Source organism: Telmatherina bonti (genome assembly GCF_933228915.1).
Source record: "Telmatherina bonti genome assembly, chromosome: 12".
NCBI classification, from domain to species: Eukaryota; Metazoa; Chordata; class Actinopteri; order Atheriniformes; family Telmatherinidae; genus Telmatherina; species Telmatherina bonti.
Window position 1 is genome coordinate 30,122,757 of NC_136610.1, and position 15,764 is coordinate 30,138,520.

The 15,764-nt window shown below is 38.3% G+C and overlaps 1 protein-coding gene across 1 annotated transcript in view; it reads right to left on the minus strand.

Annotated features, from left to right (window-relative positions):
* flt4 (fms related receptor tyrosine kinase 4) overlaps nt 1-15,764 on the minus strand; it is a gene marked incomplete at its 5' end in the record, with an annotated part of 64,019 nt that overhangs the window by 22,777 nt on the left and 25,478 nt on the right. Inside the window, 7 exons of the mRNA XM_079250363.1 lie at nt 4,023-4,188; nt 8,018-8,202; nt 8,365-8,482; nt 10,788-10,959; nt 11,038-11,177; nt 12,189-12,354; nt 12,470-12,615. Of these exons, the coding sequence (XP_079106489.1) occupies nt 4,023-4,188; nt 8,018-8,202; nt 8,365-8,482; nt 10,788-10,959; nt 11,038-11,177; nt 12,189-12,354; nt 12,470-12,615 (1,093 nt within the window). The remainder of the gene's footprint in view (nt 1-4,022; nt 4,189-8,017; nt 8,203-8,364; nt 8,483-10,787; nt 10,960-11,037; nt 11,178-12,188; nt 12,355-12,469; nt 12,616-15,764) is intronic.

Here is a 15,764-nt window from a genome sequence, read left to right on the forward strand (position 1 = left end):
ACCTAACAACTAATGGCACAACACCCATTTCTGTTGTGACAAACCACAGTGTGAACATCATAGCAGAGTTAATGAAACCCGAAATGGAAATTCATTTAGCCTTCTTCCCTACAGGCTACTAAGTTAAATTCGCAGATGGTAATGAGGGGGTCACTTTCACTTTAGTCTTTACACAATCTTTGATGAATGTATGTAATGACAATACAAGAGATGCATTCTGAAAACTGTAAAGTCAACAAAATGCCGCTAAATTTCCAACTGTGCCCCGATCAAGTATGATAAAATGTTAGCAAATGAACGAGCTGAACAAAACATGCTGTACATTGTACGTGAACAGTAGTAAAGTTAGCAATATGCTTGTGAGCAGAGCCATTTCTTGCTATAGGCAGACTAGGCAGATGCCTAGGGCCCGCAAGCCATCAGGGGGCCCAAAGCTGCATCTTCGGCTTCTTCTGAGGGAAATATTCGTTTTTGTCTGTAGCTATCTTGTGTGTTTCTGACTCCCCTTAAAGGCTTAAAGATAAACATTGGCCTAAATAAAATGAACTGCAATAGTAAGTAGCGGCTGCTTTTTTTTTTTATGGTAATATTAGCTTGTTGCATTAAAGGTGGTAGAGCTGCTTGGTTTTTAACCTGTTCACGTCCCGTTCTCTACACCGCCAATTCATGAGTGATGGTGTGCAGTGCAGAGTTTTTGTGTTTTATGTGGGTCTCTTTTTTTTTTCCCTATTTCTTTCTATTTTTGTTAACGTTCCATTGTTAAATTTTGATTTGTACAATTTTTAAACAATACTTTATTTTCAGACTTTTTACAACTATTGATAAAATAATAAATGTAAAAACAAGCGAGTCAACCATAGTCAAGAGAAAGCCAGCAACTATTCCCATATTTTGTTCGGCATACGGTTGCAATAACCGGCAAAATATTGAAAGCATTGTGTGGAATTATATTTCAAAAGGTTGAATAATCATATATCTGACCAGAAAAAAATAGATAGATAAATCCAAATGCATCAATAAACAATCAAACATGTTAGTATCAAATTCATTTATATATTTATTTATATTGTACCTACCTTATGTCATTGTTAAATAGCATTATAAGAAATATTTTAGCACAATTTTTTTAAACAGTTCAACTTGGGCTCAGCTGAGTGGCTCAGCTTGAAGATCTTTACTTTTACCCGCAGCCTGTTTTGCTCAAGAACTGTAAGAGATGGTGGTGTCTTAGTAGAGCATCTAAATGGTTAGAAATATCTTCATGACAGTTCGACAAACTAGAGGCCCCTGAACAACATCTTGCCTAAGGCCCCCACAAAGTTAGAAACGGCCCTGCTTGTGAGCTTGTTACCCTTTATCTGAGCTGTGACATCTGGGTTTTTTTTTTTCACCTACAATGACAAACTAAACCTACTTTGGGAAATATACAAGAATTATAAAAGGAAAATGAGACATCAAATGGCCATTGAAATGTGCTGAAGGCAGATAATCTTATAGCCTATAATTCTTTCAAGCTGTTTATTCAAGTATATCTACTACATGATACTTGACACAATTATAAATGATAATAATGAAGAGTACTTTTTATAGTTTAGATTTGGATCACTTGCTCACAAGTATAATTATTTTGCTTTGTATTAGCTTATTGTTATGGCAACATAAACTGAATGGTGCTAACTTATTACAAACATGCATCGAGACAATAATATCAAAGATGGCTGCACAACCAGGAAAGAAGTGTTCCTCTTTATTTGTTTGGCAGAGCACAGTCACTAAACAAAGATCCCCAACCACCAACAAAAGATGGATGGACATTGTTTTTATCTGATTGCTTTTTACCAACAGATTGTGTGTCTAAGCGTGTAAAAGCTTTAACAGGAGTCCTGCTACTCTTAAAAGCATCAAAGTCTTTACAGTGCTCACAAAATGTATTCCTGTGACAAGATTTTATATCTTGCAGCTACAGGGAGAAGACTAAACACATCTAAGATTTGTATGCTAACAGAATTTACTTTATATGAACACTGGGCTTCATCATAGTTGCATGTCCACCACAGCATAATTTCTTAGAAGCAGTCCTGATTTTTATTTTGGTAATTTCTGTTTCAATTGCCAGAACTAACCAGAGACTTAAAAAAAAAAAAAAAACACCAGAGAAACTCACGCTCCAAATACAGCTTAGTATGCAGATAGTTCCTTGGAAACTTCCCTGAGCCTGTAAGAAATATTCAGTGCTCGCATCACTGACTGTTTGAGTGGTCCCAGAGTTTTATTTCCATCTCTTTGTCTAAGTCATTGCAGGTATAATGTTCATCATAGCTCATAAATCTTTTAAATTTAATATTACAAAACGGAATATTATTAATCTTTCAACTGCATTTTAGTACCTCACAATAAACGAGGAGATGGAGCAGGGTTTAAATTAGATGAGATAAAAACTTGATTTCTGATTATTTCACAGTGGGTATCCTCAAAAGGTTCATAAAACCCCATCACAAATACTATAAAGGAGTAACGTGGGCAGATTTTGTGATACAACAGCGGAAACTGACTTCCTGGTTGTACTGGATCAGTGTGGTAGCATTGAGACTCCTGTAAGCTCTGCTGGAGAGGAGTATCATCGGGACCAATCGCATCATCAAACTTAAACTTCAGTAAAAGTAACCATGGCTGAAATAAACCTCAGCTTCTTGTAAAAAAAAAAAAAAAAAGAAAAAAACCTTAGTACTTCCTGGTGAAACACATCTAAAAACTTATATAATTTCCTGCATTTGTTCAAAAAGTTTCAGAATATGCATTCAAATATTAATATAGTAGGAACATTTTTACGTCGCTTAGCAACTAAATGTTATTGTGGCCTACTTTTTGTGATTAGCTGCTGTTTGTCGCTAAAGGCAAGGCAGAAATCACCTGCAGCCTGTCTGTATGAGCGGATAAATGTCTCTATAACAAAAATCACGGTTCCTACCAGAAAACTCAAATCACCAAATTAAAAAAGCTTATATCCCCAAAGTCCAGATTGTGCCACCTTAAAAGCTCCCAGGACCCAATACAAGCCCTGGATATTGGACCACCAGAATAAAAAAAAGAAAATTCAATTCCGATAAACTAGAAAAAAGGTCAAACCAACTATGTATCAGTCAGTGTCCATGAAATGTCATATTGAATGCATCGTGCATGACAAAGAGTATGAACTGGGCAGCTTGAGCTTAAGTTCAGCCCAGCTTGCCACTGTTGTGTGTTTCACAGTGAAACGTCTATAAGAACAGTGCAGGCGCCTTGTGTCTGCACTCATGTTGCATGCAAAGCTGAAAAGGTCAGGGAAACAATAACTTCAGAAATCGAGCCTGGGGGTGGGGATGGAGAAGGTGGGTGACTATTAGTGGAATATTCAGCGAAAGCAGACACAACACCGCCGCGAACAGAAATAGGAAAAAAAAAATCAAATACGGTTGTCCAGGCAATCCATTGTCATGTTGTGTCTTTCAGAAGAAAGAGAAACTCAGAAAATGCCTGAAGCAAAGCTGAACAACAAGCGTCTGTTTCTGTGTTTATTTCTGTATTTAATGACATGTGTGTTTCGATATGTAGCACCCTGATGGGCAGAAACGCACCCCAGTAGTTTATGTGCATCTCTCACATGGGAATTAGTTTGTGTTGTGATTGTGTCCACTATGGATTTGTTGATTCATGCAAGTTAGTGACATAGTTGTGTGAGAGTTGAACCAGAGCTGATGAGGAGTCAGTGAGGAGGAGGAGGAAGCTGGTTGGACTTGTCTCCTTCCCTTTTCTTTATGTCTGCATTTTTCTTTCCTCACAACCTCTTTTCGACACTCTCCTCCTCTCTCCTTGACTCAGAACTACTAGTTTTTTGTTGTGATTTTGGATCAACTCCGTTTTATTCTGCAGTCTTAAACTTTTCATGTATAGCATCTTTTTTCCTTCTCAAAGCAACAATGGATGTAGAGTTTCAGACAAATACCACTTCTGTGTATGAATGTTGAAACAGAAGGATTTCTTACAGTTGGCTTTGGGTGTTGTTGACAATACAGGGGCCCCATGTCCTCCATTGCCAGGTGATGTTTGGAGCGGGCAGACCATAGGTAGTACATGTTAGCGTCTGGCTACTGCCACGGGGGTAGGGGCTGGAAGGATCTGCCACTTCTTTCTCATGAATGTATGGGGGAACTAGAGGACAAGAAAGACAATCAGTGGATTTATCCTGCCTGCAATGATGGTCACAGGTCTAGTAATCCTCCATGTGTATTGAGCAAAGTAAGGAAAAACCTTTTGATTTATTACTAAAATCTGTTGAAACATCATAAAAGGCACAAAACATGTTAATATTGATACTGCATAGATTAAAAATATATAAAAATAATTTTAAAAAAAGATACTGCATAGAGTGGTAAATGCTGAAAAACAAGAAAGCCCTTCCATAATTTAATGCATCAGCACATTCATTTTAGCTCAGCAACTGATTAAAGATTATTTAGCCAGCTTTGATGGTATTTAATTTTTTTCTAATTGATTTATTGTGGAAACTGCAGCTGATTAAAAAAGAGGAAAATGTTAGTATGATACGAAAGATTGAAGTTTAACAGTAAAAACTAAATATGGAAATGAAATTAAGAAGTGAGGAAAGAAGAAATATGAAAATAGGAAAAATGAAAATATTTGATTGTGGTACAAATCACATACTTAAAGTGGAACTATTATGTGCACTTCAGGCTAATTTATTTTTATGTCTGAGCCCAGAAGGGCTGGGATTGATCGAGTTTTTGTCACAAATGGCTTTATTTACTTCAGACCGACCCTCTCCGTAGGCTGTCAGATCAGCCTGTGGGCAAAACGAGTGGATTGAGACTCTTCCGCATTAAGCCCCGCCTCCCGCCACTGCACTACATCGGGAGCGCGCACCGCACCTGCTTTCACAGTCATTGTAACATCTCATAAACAGAAGGATTAGTCTGATATGAACTCAATAAAAAAACAAAACACAATGTCAACACATAGCATACAGCCCTACATGTTGGAACCTGAATCAGACCCTGAAAACAAAGTGGAAAACAGCAACCCACAGCAACGAATGCAGCAGGATGTCTCTCTTTGGTAAACTCACCAGCCATCGTTGGAAATAACTTTATCCGACGTTTTCCACCCGCCTGATGTATTTGTACATGCCCTTGTTAACCAGTAGAAGGTAACCAATCACCGAACCTTATCCCCCGGGACGTCACAAGGATTTAGAAGTAGAAAAAACTCTATAAAACTACGCGTTTCTCGACGCCATGGAAACCGAATGGAGAGAGTGCTGGAACTCAAACTCAAAGCGTTTAGGTGATAAAAAACAGTGCCGTTCACATGTCTGATGAGGATTCAACACAGTAGCACTGTAGAAAGCTCAGAAAACTCCAAATACCATAATAGCACCCCTTTAAGTCATGATGAACTAATGCATTAATTTATGAAGACTTTGTCATGAATTCCTGTTGCTCATCATGACCTAATGATGATCTCAATGTTGATTCATGTGTTTACTTGATCCTCATTTATTGATCATCAATTCATGAACATTAGTTCATTGTTAATTCATCAATATGTTAACAAATTTGCCAGTTTAGATACAAGTATATCATTTAATTCCCTGCTACTTTTTTAAAATTTATTTTTATTCAAAGCAAGACACACCTAAATAAGTTCACTGAGGTGAACATGGATATGTAAAAGTGCTTGGGGAGTTTATTAGGGTTTTAAAATGACTGTATTAATACAGTACATTTAACAAAGATATGACCCTGGTATGTATGGAAATGCTTTATATCAAATACATTGCTGCTTTAGAAACATAAAAACAAAATAAATACATAAATAAATAAATCTACAATCGACCTTTATTAATAGTCACTCAAAGTGCTTTTATATCCATGTTCACACAAAGGAAATTCTTTGAGTGTGTCTTGTATGAATAAAAGTGAAAATAAAATCAGGAGCAGAGATTTAAATGATATGTTTCTATTTCAAATGACAAATATGTCAACATATTGATGAATGAACAGTGAACTAAAGTTCATTAACTGATGATCAATTGGGGGTCGAGTAATCACATGGATCAACACTGAGATCATCATTAGTTCATGATGAGCAACAGGAATTAATGATAAAGTCTTCATTAATAAATGCATTAGTTCATCATGAGTTACATTTGACCAAAGCATTTGATTTGTACCATTTTTGTAAAGTGTTCCCGTTTTTTTTATTTTTATTTTGGTTAATCAATCACTCTTTTTTTCCTCTACATTGCTTTGGCTTCTTTTTTAATGCTCTGATCATTGATGTTTTTAATTGAATAGCTTCTGCCAGTGGATTTCTCTTTACTCCTCCTTGAATTGCCCCCCCCGCTGCAGATACTCGTTTCTGCTCTTATAAGTCTGAAACCTGCAACATCCATTCAACTATACTTAACAATTTACAGCTGTTTCAATTCATGTTTCCTCTGGCAAGAACCTGGAGGCACTGACAACAAGACGCATCAGTCTTAACAGATACGTTCATGCAAAATGGGACACATCGGAAGAGGTTTTCGTCTTGTTTTACATTAAATTACGCTGAAATGTCCTGCTAAATCTTGGTTACACACATGAGAGAGCAAATCTTGTTCCTTAAAATTGCTACCAAGTCCTTGCCAGAGGAAGAAAGAATTCATATATGCTAGGACTTACGACTCTTCCTGTGTGAAATTGTGTTCTGATTGGGTTGGGTTAGTAGTTAGCTCCACTGGCTTTGAAAACTAGGCGTTAGAGGTCTAGGCATGTGAACAAGAGGACATACAGAATGGGCAAGAACCAAAAATACTTAGGAAAAAAAGGAACTTAATTTTAAAAAAAGTCGTGGTTGAAGCAAAATAAACTAAAAAAAAAAAAAAAAAAAAATCCAGTAAGAAATGAAAAACAAAGCTAGGAAAAATGGTGACACAAAAATTAAAAGGAAAAAGCTTTAGAACAAAGAAAAAATGAAGAAAAAACAAGAAAATTGTACATAATCTTAACATTAATAACAAGCCTAAAAATATTTCCATACAATTTTTTTTTATTTTAATTACTTTATCTTTTATATTTCTATTTTATTTTCTATAGTTCTTTAACAGATTTGATGTTTTTTGTTATATTTCCACAAAAAAATCCTCCGACTGGTAATCTGGAAAACAATTCTCATTTTTTCCTCCAAACAAAGTTCACTTTGTTTAATGCATGAGTTTTTGTGATATCTGGAAGCTGCAGAATGCAACAAACAGAATATCCTAGTGGGGTCAAAGGAGTAAAAATAAAAATGAAAGGATGATTAAAAAAAAAAACAATATTTAGTGTATCCCCTCTCAGACTGTAGAAATACAAAGATGCAAAAGCTCCACGCCATCCACAGATCTATCCTAGTCATTAAAACAATTCTCAATAAAATGCAGATCTACGCTAGGAATTTGTTTTGAATGGATTTATTGCATGCAGATCATTAACAGAGCTGTATACTGAAACTTTAAACAATTCACTGGAGGATTTTTAGAGCTATTATTGCAGCTAGGAAGCTCACAGTGTGTCTAATCAAACAGAAAAATCTGCATGGGCCTAATTAACAATATAACAGGGATTATCAAACAAACCGTTTTTTAAATTAAAGGCATAATTACCCATGAACAGTATGTCCCATTAGGAAGAAGTGATCACATCTACTTTAAACTAAATCCTCATTCAGCAACATTCAGGTGATGTCACTTAACTCATTTAGGATTAATAGACTGCAGGTGTCAATTACAAAGATTGCATACAAACCATTTAGACCTCTTATTGAAAGGTCAAATGTATCAGACACACGGACATCAAGTGTGATGGTCTTAAAATTAAGACACCAAATGCACGCAACACTATTTGAAATGTATTTTCAAGAGCATAAGCTCATGCTAGAGCTTTTTGTGTAAGGCACTTATCTGCAGAAGCGTCCACGGAGAGCCAACAACACGTACCGTTGACAACAAGCGTGATGTTGAGCCTCTTCTCCAGTGCAGCGGCACTGTTTTTCAGCAGCACTGTGTACATCCCAGAATCCTCCTGATGAACCTCCTTAATCTCCAAAGCGTGGTTAGAGTGCATCCTCATCCTTTTCATCTTGAACTCCGGGCGCTGGTTTATCAACTCTCCGTCTTTATACCTGAAAACAAGACACACACACACAGGTGTTACAACACAACATACGATGCAGTCGCGGTGCGATGTCTCTCAGATAATCTCTAAATTGAAGTTATGTCAGGCTTAGTTGTGCTTTTGGAAATTTCCCACCACATTAAATGAATACACCGGAGTCTTATCTTACCATCGTGTTTCAGGTGTGGGGAAAGCAGAGACGTTTGCTTGTAGTTTGAATAACTTCTGCCCAGCGGTGACCTCCACCACAGGTCCATCTTTGTAGTCTAGGTTGATGAATGGCCTTTCTGGAATTAAAGGCATTTGGTTGTTAATATAAAGTTCTTTTCTTGTCAAAAGCTTAAAGTCAGACCACACACACATGCAATAGGTTGTTTCTTTAACCAGCCATGCTAAACATTTACGTATTTGCTTATTTATAGCAAGGCAAGTTTATTGGCATAGCACAATTTGACAACAGAGGGATTCAAAGTGATTTACAGAGACATTAAAACATTAGGAAATAAAACGCATCATTTAAAAAATTAAAACAAGATGGAAACAAAAAGGAAATTACATATAAAGACTATGAAAAGGTTTAGAATCTGAATGAGGGTTCTCCATGCCTGTTTTTAACCCTGGAAACTGATCAAAGACCAGATCCAGACAGATCCAGACAGATCCAGATGATCCGAGGAGTCTGGTAGGTTCATACTGGGTCAAGATGTATTCAGTCCTAACCCATTCAGGGCTTTAGACCAGCAGCACAACTTTAGTCTGATACAGGATACGGGTCTATCATCTGATGTACAGGCAGCCTGTGTAAAGACCTCCGAGCTGGACTGATGTGGTCTGGACTGTTGAGGACTCTAGCAGCAGAGTTATGCAGTTGTCTAATAGGGCGATTTGTAAAGACACTGTTACAGTAATCAAGCTGACTAAAGAGGAAAGCATGGACTAGTTTTTCCAGGTTTCGCCGTAACATCAGATCCTTTACCCCGGATATGTTCTTCAGGTGATAATAGAAGGACTTTGTTATTCCCTTGATGTGTTAAGCAATGAGCAACATCAGACATTACAGTTTGAGACGCAACAATTAGGTCTGCAAACAGTTCCACTAATGTTGGGATACTTAGTTTGCAGGCTTGTTTTACTGTGAGTTAACACAACGTGGTGAGGACAGGTGATAGAATAGTTTGCAGAGGGCGGCTCTGGAGGAAAGATAAGCATCAAAAAGGAAAAAAAAAAGATTTATGGTGACTCCAGGCTGCTGTTGGCCATGACTACATTCAAGAACAACAATGAAATGTGCAAGAAGCAAGTACCACATAGTGTTCAACAGGAGTTTGAGCAGTTTTTACCATTCAGTCATGAAAAATGTCTCAGAAGTTGTATATGTTTCATGCTGAATGAGTGCTCCTTCAGATGAAAGCAGTCACTCATTTTTCAGGCCTCCACTTTATCATGAGAGATAAAGGAGGTCAAAGTCACATAAACTGCAAACTCCACAAAGACGTGACCCAGCCAAGATTTTTCTTGCTGAGCAGCAACAGAACTAAATCCTCACCAGTGAAAGACTTTTCTAACCTCAACCACCATTGTTTAATTAACACAAGTCTTTTCTTTTTTTTTAATACTTGACCATAACATTTCAATTTTTCAAAGCTAAGCTTAATCAAAAAGTTTGTATGCAGCAACATCCTGCAAACCCCTGTGGAGAACTGGCCAAGGAGAAGGCGACACCACACAACCTCTTAATGCATGTTAAACTAGATGCAGTAAACAATTTGTGACTATTTGATAAACGGATGTGAGACTATATTCCTCTAGAGACAGACGCGCCATCACAGAGGTGAATGTGCAATCAGGGGGCAGAAAGCAGTACCCATCCCTCTAAGTTTGAAAGAGTCAATCTCTTAAATGGTCAACTTTAACATCGGCCTAAAGAGATTTCTGGAAAAACAACGTCAAAAGGGATCCCAGTCAGACTAAACATACAGAAGTGAAAATTAGCTGTGATGCTGCAAACAAAATGCAGACACTTTTAAATCCAGATTGAAAACATTTTTATCCACCTTCCCCTGCATGAAATATGCATAATTACTTTTAAATGATCTTGCTTTTAGTTATTTTAATTTAATTAGATTAAAGTTTATAGCTTTTTTTTTATTATTTGTTGTTGTCTTTTATGCTTCTTTCCACTATCTGTAATGCTTTTATTCTCATATGCAAAGTAAAGGATGGGTCTGGTACATGAAGCTGCGATACAAATGAACTTTCCTTGCCTAAGATGACCAAAGTTGAGTGAAATTAGCACAGAATTTGTTGTATTCCAACCCTTTTTTTTTTTATTGAGCCTCAGGCTACTTGTGCAGTAGGTGATATTTATGTTGAATAGTTGGTTGTAAAATATCATTTTAATACGATTACATATTGACTCTAGTGAGACAAACCTTACCACCATGGTACTCATTTTGTAAAAGAAAAAAAAAGTACTTAAAAAAAAAAAAAGTCTGTTAAGAGTTTTTTCCTCTTCTTATTGATGCCTACAGCTGCAACATCAACTAATCTTCCACAGCTAATAAAGCATGACGTTTGCAGCCCTGTGCTTACCATGGACTACGACTTGAGTCTGTACAGTTTGTGATTTTTCCAGGCTGGTGACATTGCAGATGTACGTCCCGGTGTCTGTGACGTTGACTCTGTGGATGCTCAGGGTGCGAACAGCCTCTGTGGCATGTGACAAAGCTTCTCGTTGTTGCTTACTTTCCACCCAACTGTTCATCTGGCAATGAAAAACAGACAGTAATTAAAATTAAAAACCATCTCAAATCTGTGTTTTGATGCCACATCTGTTAAGTACCTGTTTACCAGGATAAGACCAATGCAGTTCCACCCCAGCGTTGAACTCCACCATTGCTGTGCAGTTCAGGGTGAGGGCCTCCCCCACCATCAGCTCCACCGGGTCCTCAGGAAACAGCTTGACATCGTAAACCTGACTTCCTGTCCGGGAAAACGAAAAACGGGGAGGCAGAAAATGAGAGAGGTCACAGCGACATCGTCAGCAGTTCTTTTCCTTCCTCTCGGGACAAGAGGAAGTGACTTTCCTTTAGGATCAGAGAAGCCATCCTACTATAAAGAAGACGTCTGTCACAACCTTGCAGTACTTCCATTCATGTGTCAAGCCATATAATGACAGCAAAAGACAGTAAAGCCTCCATTAAAGAGAAGACAGAAAAACCAAGAAAGCTTTGGACACTGGCCAGCACAGCTTATATCCAACCCATCTCACTTTTGTAGTCAGTAGAAATGAAACAAACCCATGATGGGGATGTCTGTGCAGCAGACTGTGATTGCCCGATTGCTTAAACACCCCATTAGTGTTCAGAGCGAGGGTTGACTTTCTGCCCTGACTGATGTGGCTATTACTTTTGGCCGGCAGCGATGGCTGAGTTTTCTCTCGTCCTCTAAAGAGAGGGGTGAATGATCACACCATAAAAAAATAAATAAAAAAAAAATAAAAAAAAGAGCCCTTTTGTTCCCTTACAACAAAAGGGAACTTCAAATAAAGTTCATCAAGTTAGATTCCCACAATGAAATCACGGCTTCTCCTTCCCCCGTTTTTCTTTATTTTCCTCTAATTCTGCTGCCGTAATGGTTCATGTCTCACTTTGAGAAGGGAGTTGCTTTTCAGGATATGACATAATTAAATAAAAAAGCTTTGAAATTTACTGCATTATGGCAAAACTGGCTCACCCACTGGCACGCAGAATGATGGTGACGGGGCGGTGAATTCAGCACCACCTCTGATTTGCCAGCTAATTTCTCTTGCAAGAAGAGCAGTCTCAAATGTATCCTCAAATATTCATCCAGGAGGGCTTTTTTTTTTTTTAACTCCCAATGTGAAACTTGGCATAATTCTTTGCTCTTCTGCTAAATTTTATGCTGAAATTGAAATGTTGGAGTGACCATAAATGTGCTGTAGTGTTTTTTTTTTTTTTTTTTTTTTTTTACCTGTGGTGTGCATCAGATAGTTGGCAGAGTGATAGTCTTTGCCATCAAGCGTGGCCACACACGACACAATGACCACTGGCACAGAGTCTATGATCTGTCTGGGAATTGTAAATCCTAGCTTGTTGTTCCATGTTATCCCGTTCAATTCCAGACCTGTTGAATACTGCTAAGAAACAAAAAAAAAGAAGAAAAACCATCAAAGTAATGGTGGCAGCCCAATTAAAATGATCTACGGCATCGTTTGACAGCTTCATCATTAACTGTAGAAGGTGAGCTCAAACCGAGTAGAGAGTGACGTTCAGATCAGGCACTGTGACCAGACATGGCACTACGGCGTGCGTAGAGAAGCGTGTGATGAGAATGGTCTCCAGGTCATTTGTGCTGCTGTCGCTGGAGCCGGCTCTTTTCAGGAAGGGATTCTCCGGGTCTGGACGTAGACAGAAACAGAGAGCTGTTAACCGGTAAGCATGATGCCAGCTGGGGTAATGGCAGCTATTACAGAGGGGACTTTGCGAACACACAGAATGATCTCTCACGGCCTGTTAATAACCTCCATGGACATGCTGTATGTGGAGTTTATTGTGATTACAGCTCACTCTGTCCCCAGCCAGCAAATAGAATTAAGAATCACTGTTATATGGCAGCTGAGAGATAGATGGCCAAGAGGTTTAATCCGCCTGTTACAGTTTTACCTCAAACCGTCTGTTGGAAGAAAACAGCGTTGCCATGTTGAACCAAGCTTTGGAAGATATCACAGCGGCATTGTTAGCAATTTATACTGCTGCTGATACCAGTACAAAACCTCATATTCCACTGGCAAAAACAGCACATTATTAGAAAAATCCGTGCCATAATACCAGAACTTTTACACGTCATCCTAACATATTGTATAGCTGCAACCTGCTTGCTATTTTCTTCATTTCATTTCTTGTTCAAGATAAGCCCTCTGTTATTATACTTTCTTCTACAACACTGAAAGCTATCTCCTCCAGCTGTTGCAGAGCCAAACAAAGGATGCTGTTGAGAGCCCACTGTGGCTGCCCTGCGGTGGTCTAAACAGACAGAAGTAACACAAATAATACGCAACTCCTTGGGATTTAAGTTCTGTTCAATAAATCACTGCAGATATTAGCGCAGATAACAAATTGTAGGAGTCAAAAAAGCATCAGGGGTTTCGTACCAGATTTGTGTGTTAGAAGAAACTGCATGTATGCCTATAGTGTGTACAGTGATAGTGAGCAAACATTTGAGAAGTATTAAATAAATGTCAGTCATTTTAATAACTGTGTTATTTCTGCTTTTCCGTGGAGAAAAAATGAGCACACCCTGGTTGGCCTTATTACATGCACATAATCCTGATCGTGTACACATGCAGCACAGTTCCACATGGACAAGAACTCCATGAGGAATCTGAAAGAGAGCTCAAATTCTCAAAGGTAGAAAAAGCTCATTTATTGATCAGTTAAATCAGTGAGAGAATCGGTGGGTGCACGGCAGCTCCAGTAACAAGGAGTTAAGGGGAAAAAAACAACAAAAACAAAAGCCATTGTGCTGTAGCATTAATCAGAGCTACGGTGGCTGTCCTGATTAATTATACCACAGACAGGTCACCGCTTGGACAAACAAGCTCTGATAAGCAGTGACTCATACTTGGCTCATGGGTTATTGATAGAAGTTGGATTTTTTTTTAACAGCTCAGACAGTGTGAAGCTTTCCATACATGGTCAGCCAATATGTACAGCAGCATCTACTTATTTGATACAGATGGGCTCCAGCATGTTTTTTGCATAACCCTGGCACTACCACACTATATGCACAAGCTTCCCAATTACAAAGAAAGCAAATCTGAAGCAAGTCTTGCAAAAGTTACAACAAACCCATCTCTGTTGAGTGGTTTTATAGGCAGTTAAGCAAGGCTGTGAAGCATTGCCACAGTCTGGTGGTGTAGGCTAGGTAGCTTGTGGTTAGAATTCAGATCCAGAGGAGCATGGATGTCCAAAAGCAGAAGATTCGGTGCTCTTCTTTATGAATAGCTTCCTTCTATGGAATAACTTCCATCAATGGAAATATCTGGGATATTATATCATTTCTGCCGTGATGTAATTCAAGTTTATTGTTTGCAGACAGCTAATGAGTCATATCATTTTAATCTTTTCCAGGTCTGATGTCATTTTAAAAGTTTCCGTTCCCTTTAACGTTGACTAAGCAAGAATACTTTCATTGTTTTTTGTTGTTTTTTTTGTTTTTTTTTATCCTTCATCATTTCCATCCACATTTTAACATGTCAAAGACAGCAATGAAAACCCAGCTTGATGAGGAGAGTGGAATGATACAGGCTTAAGAGAAGCTGTGGCATCTCAAAAACACTGACAGTCTGAATGACTGTCTCTACTTGGAAGACTTTTTGCAGAGGAGAAACGTTACAGCAACAAAACAATCCAAATCTCACAGCTAAAATTGCTTCTAAGATTCTGAAGAACGAAAGTGAAAACTTGTTTTTTTGAGGAACGTAATAGAACACCAAGAGTTTCTTAGTAAAAACATGTGAAGAATCGAGAGAATAAACAATCTTGAGCAAAAATTCTATTAACCTTTGCTGAACGGAGCTGCCATACATACCTAAGAATAAATTTTGCAATGCATGCACAAATGCAATCGCTGTAAAGTTGCACAATTTCAGTCATGAAAGCTGATGTGTTCTGTTTTGTACAGTATATGGTGCATTTAGACATGCAGATCGTACGTGTGGTTGAGTGTTTAGTGGACAGCATGCAGCACAGACAGTGTAAATGGTCGACATCTGCCTGTCTGATTGTATCCACATGTGTCCCCTCTCATCCTACCACACGCTGGGCCTAATTTATGGCTGCGATTTCATCTGCTTCTGATCATCAAGCCGGTTAGATCTGTGGAAACTGTTTTGGCACCCTGTCAGGAGGGATAAACAGCCGTTTCACATAAGTGGTTTGGTCAGCAGGACTCCCCTACATGACAATCATCTGTCTTTCAAACTGCCTTTCCTTGTACATCTCTCAAACAGCACATGGAGCAAGGAAAAATAAAGAGGTAAGCCCAAAAGGCCAGACTTAGTGTTCTAGAGGTGATCCAAGCCAGAGAAAGCAGGGTGTCTGTGAATGTTGTGCATGACACACCATGAAAACAGCAGGAAAAAAATGCAGCTCCAATCAGATCTGAAGGCTTACAAAGAGGCAAGTTACAAAACAATATTGTGTCTTTTTGTAGTCAAGTAAATAAGTTTATTATTCTCGTTATCCTGTATCTCTGATTTCCACAACAATAAACCTGCCAGCTTCCAGGATTTTACCGAGCCTAATTCAACAACTTCCAACTGTAACGATGCAGAAGAAGCTTTGGTATTGAAGTAATATTAAACAGAATATATGAGTAAAGCAGAACATTCGAACCTTCAGAAGATCACAGAAATAATAGGCTCCACAGAGCTGCCGCCTGAGTCCAAGCAGGAAGGGAGATTAAACTTCCTCTCTTTAAAAACAAGCCCAGCATTATTCCAAGTCAGTAAAATATGTTTTTATTTTAAGCATTAGTTGGTGTCAG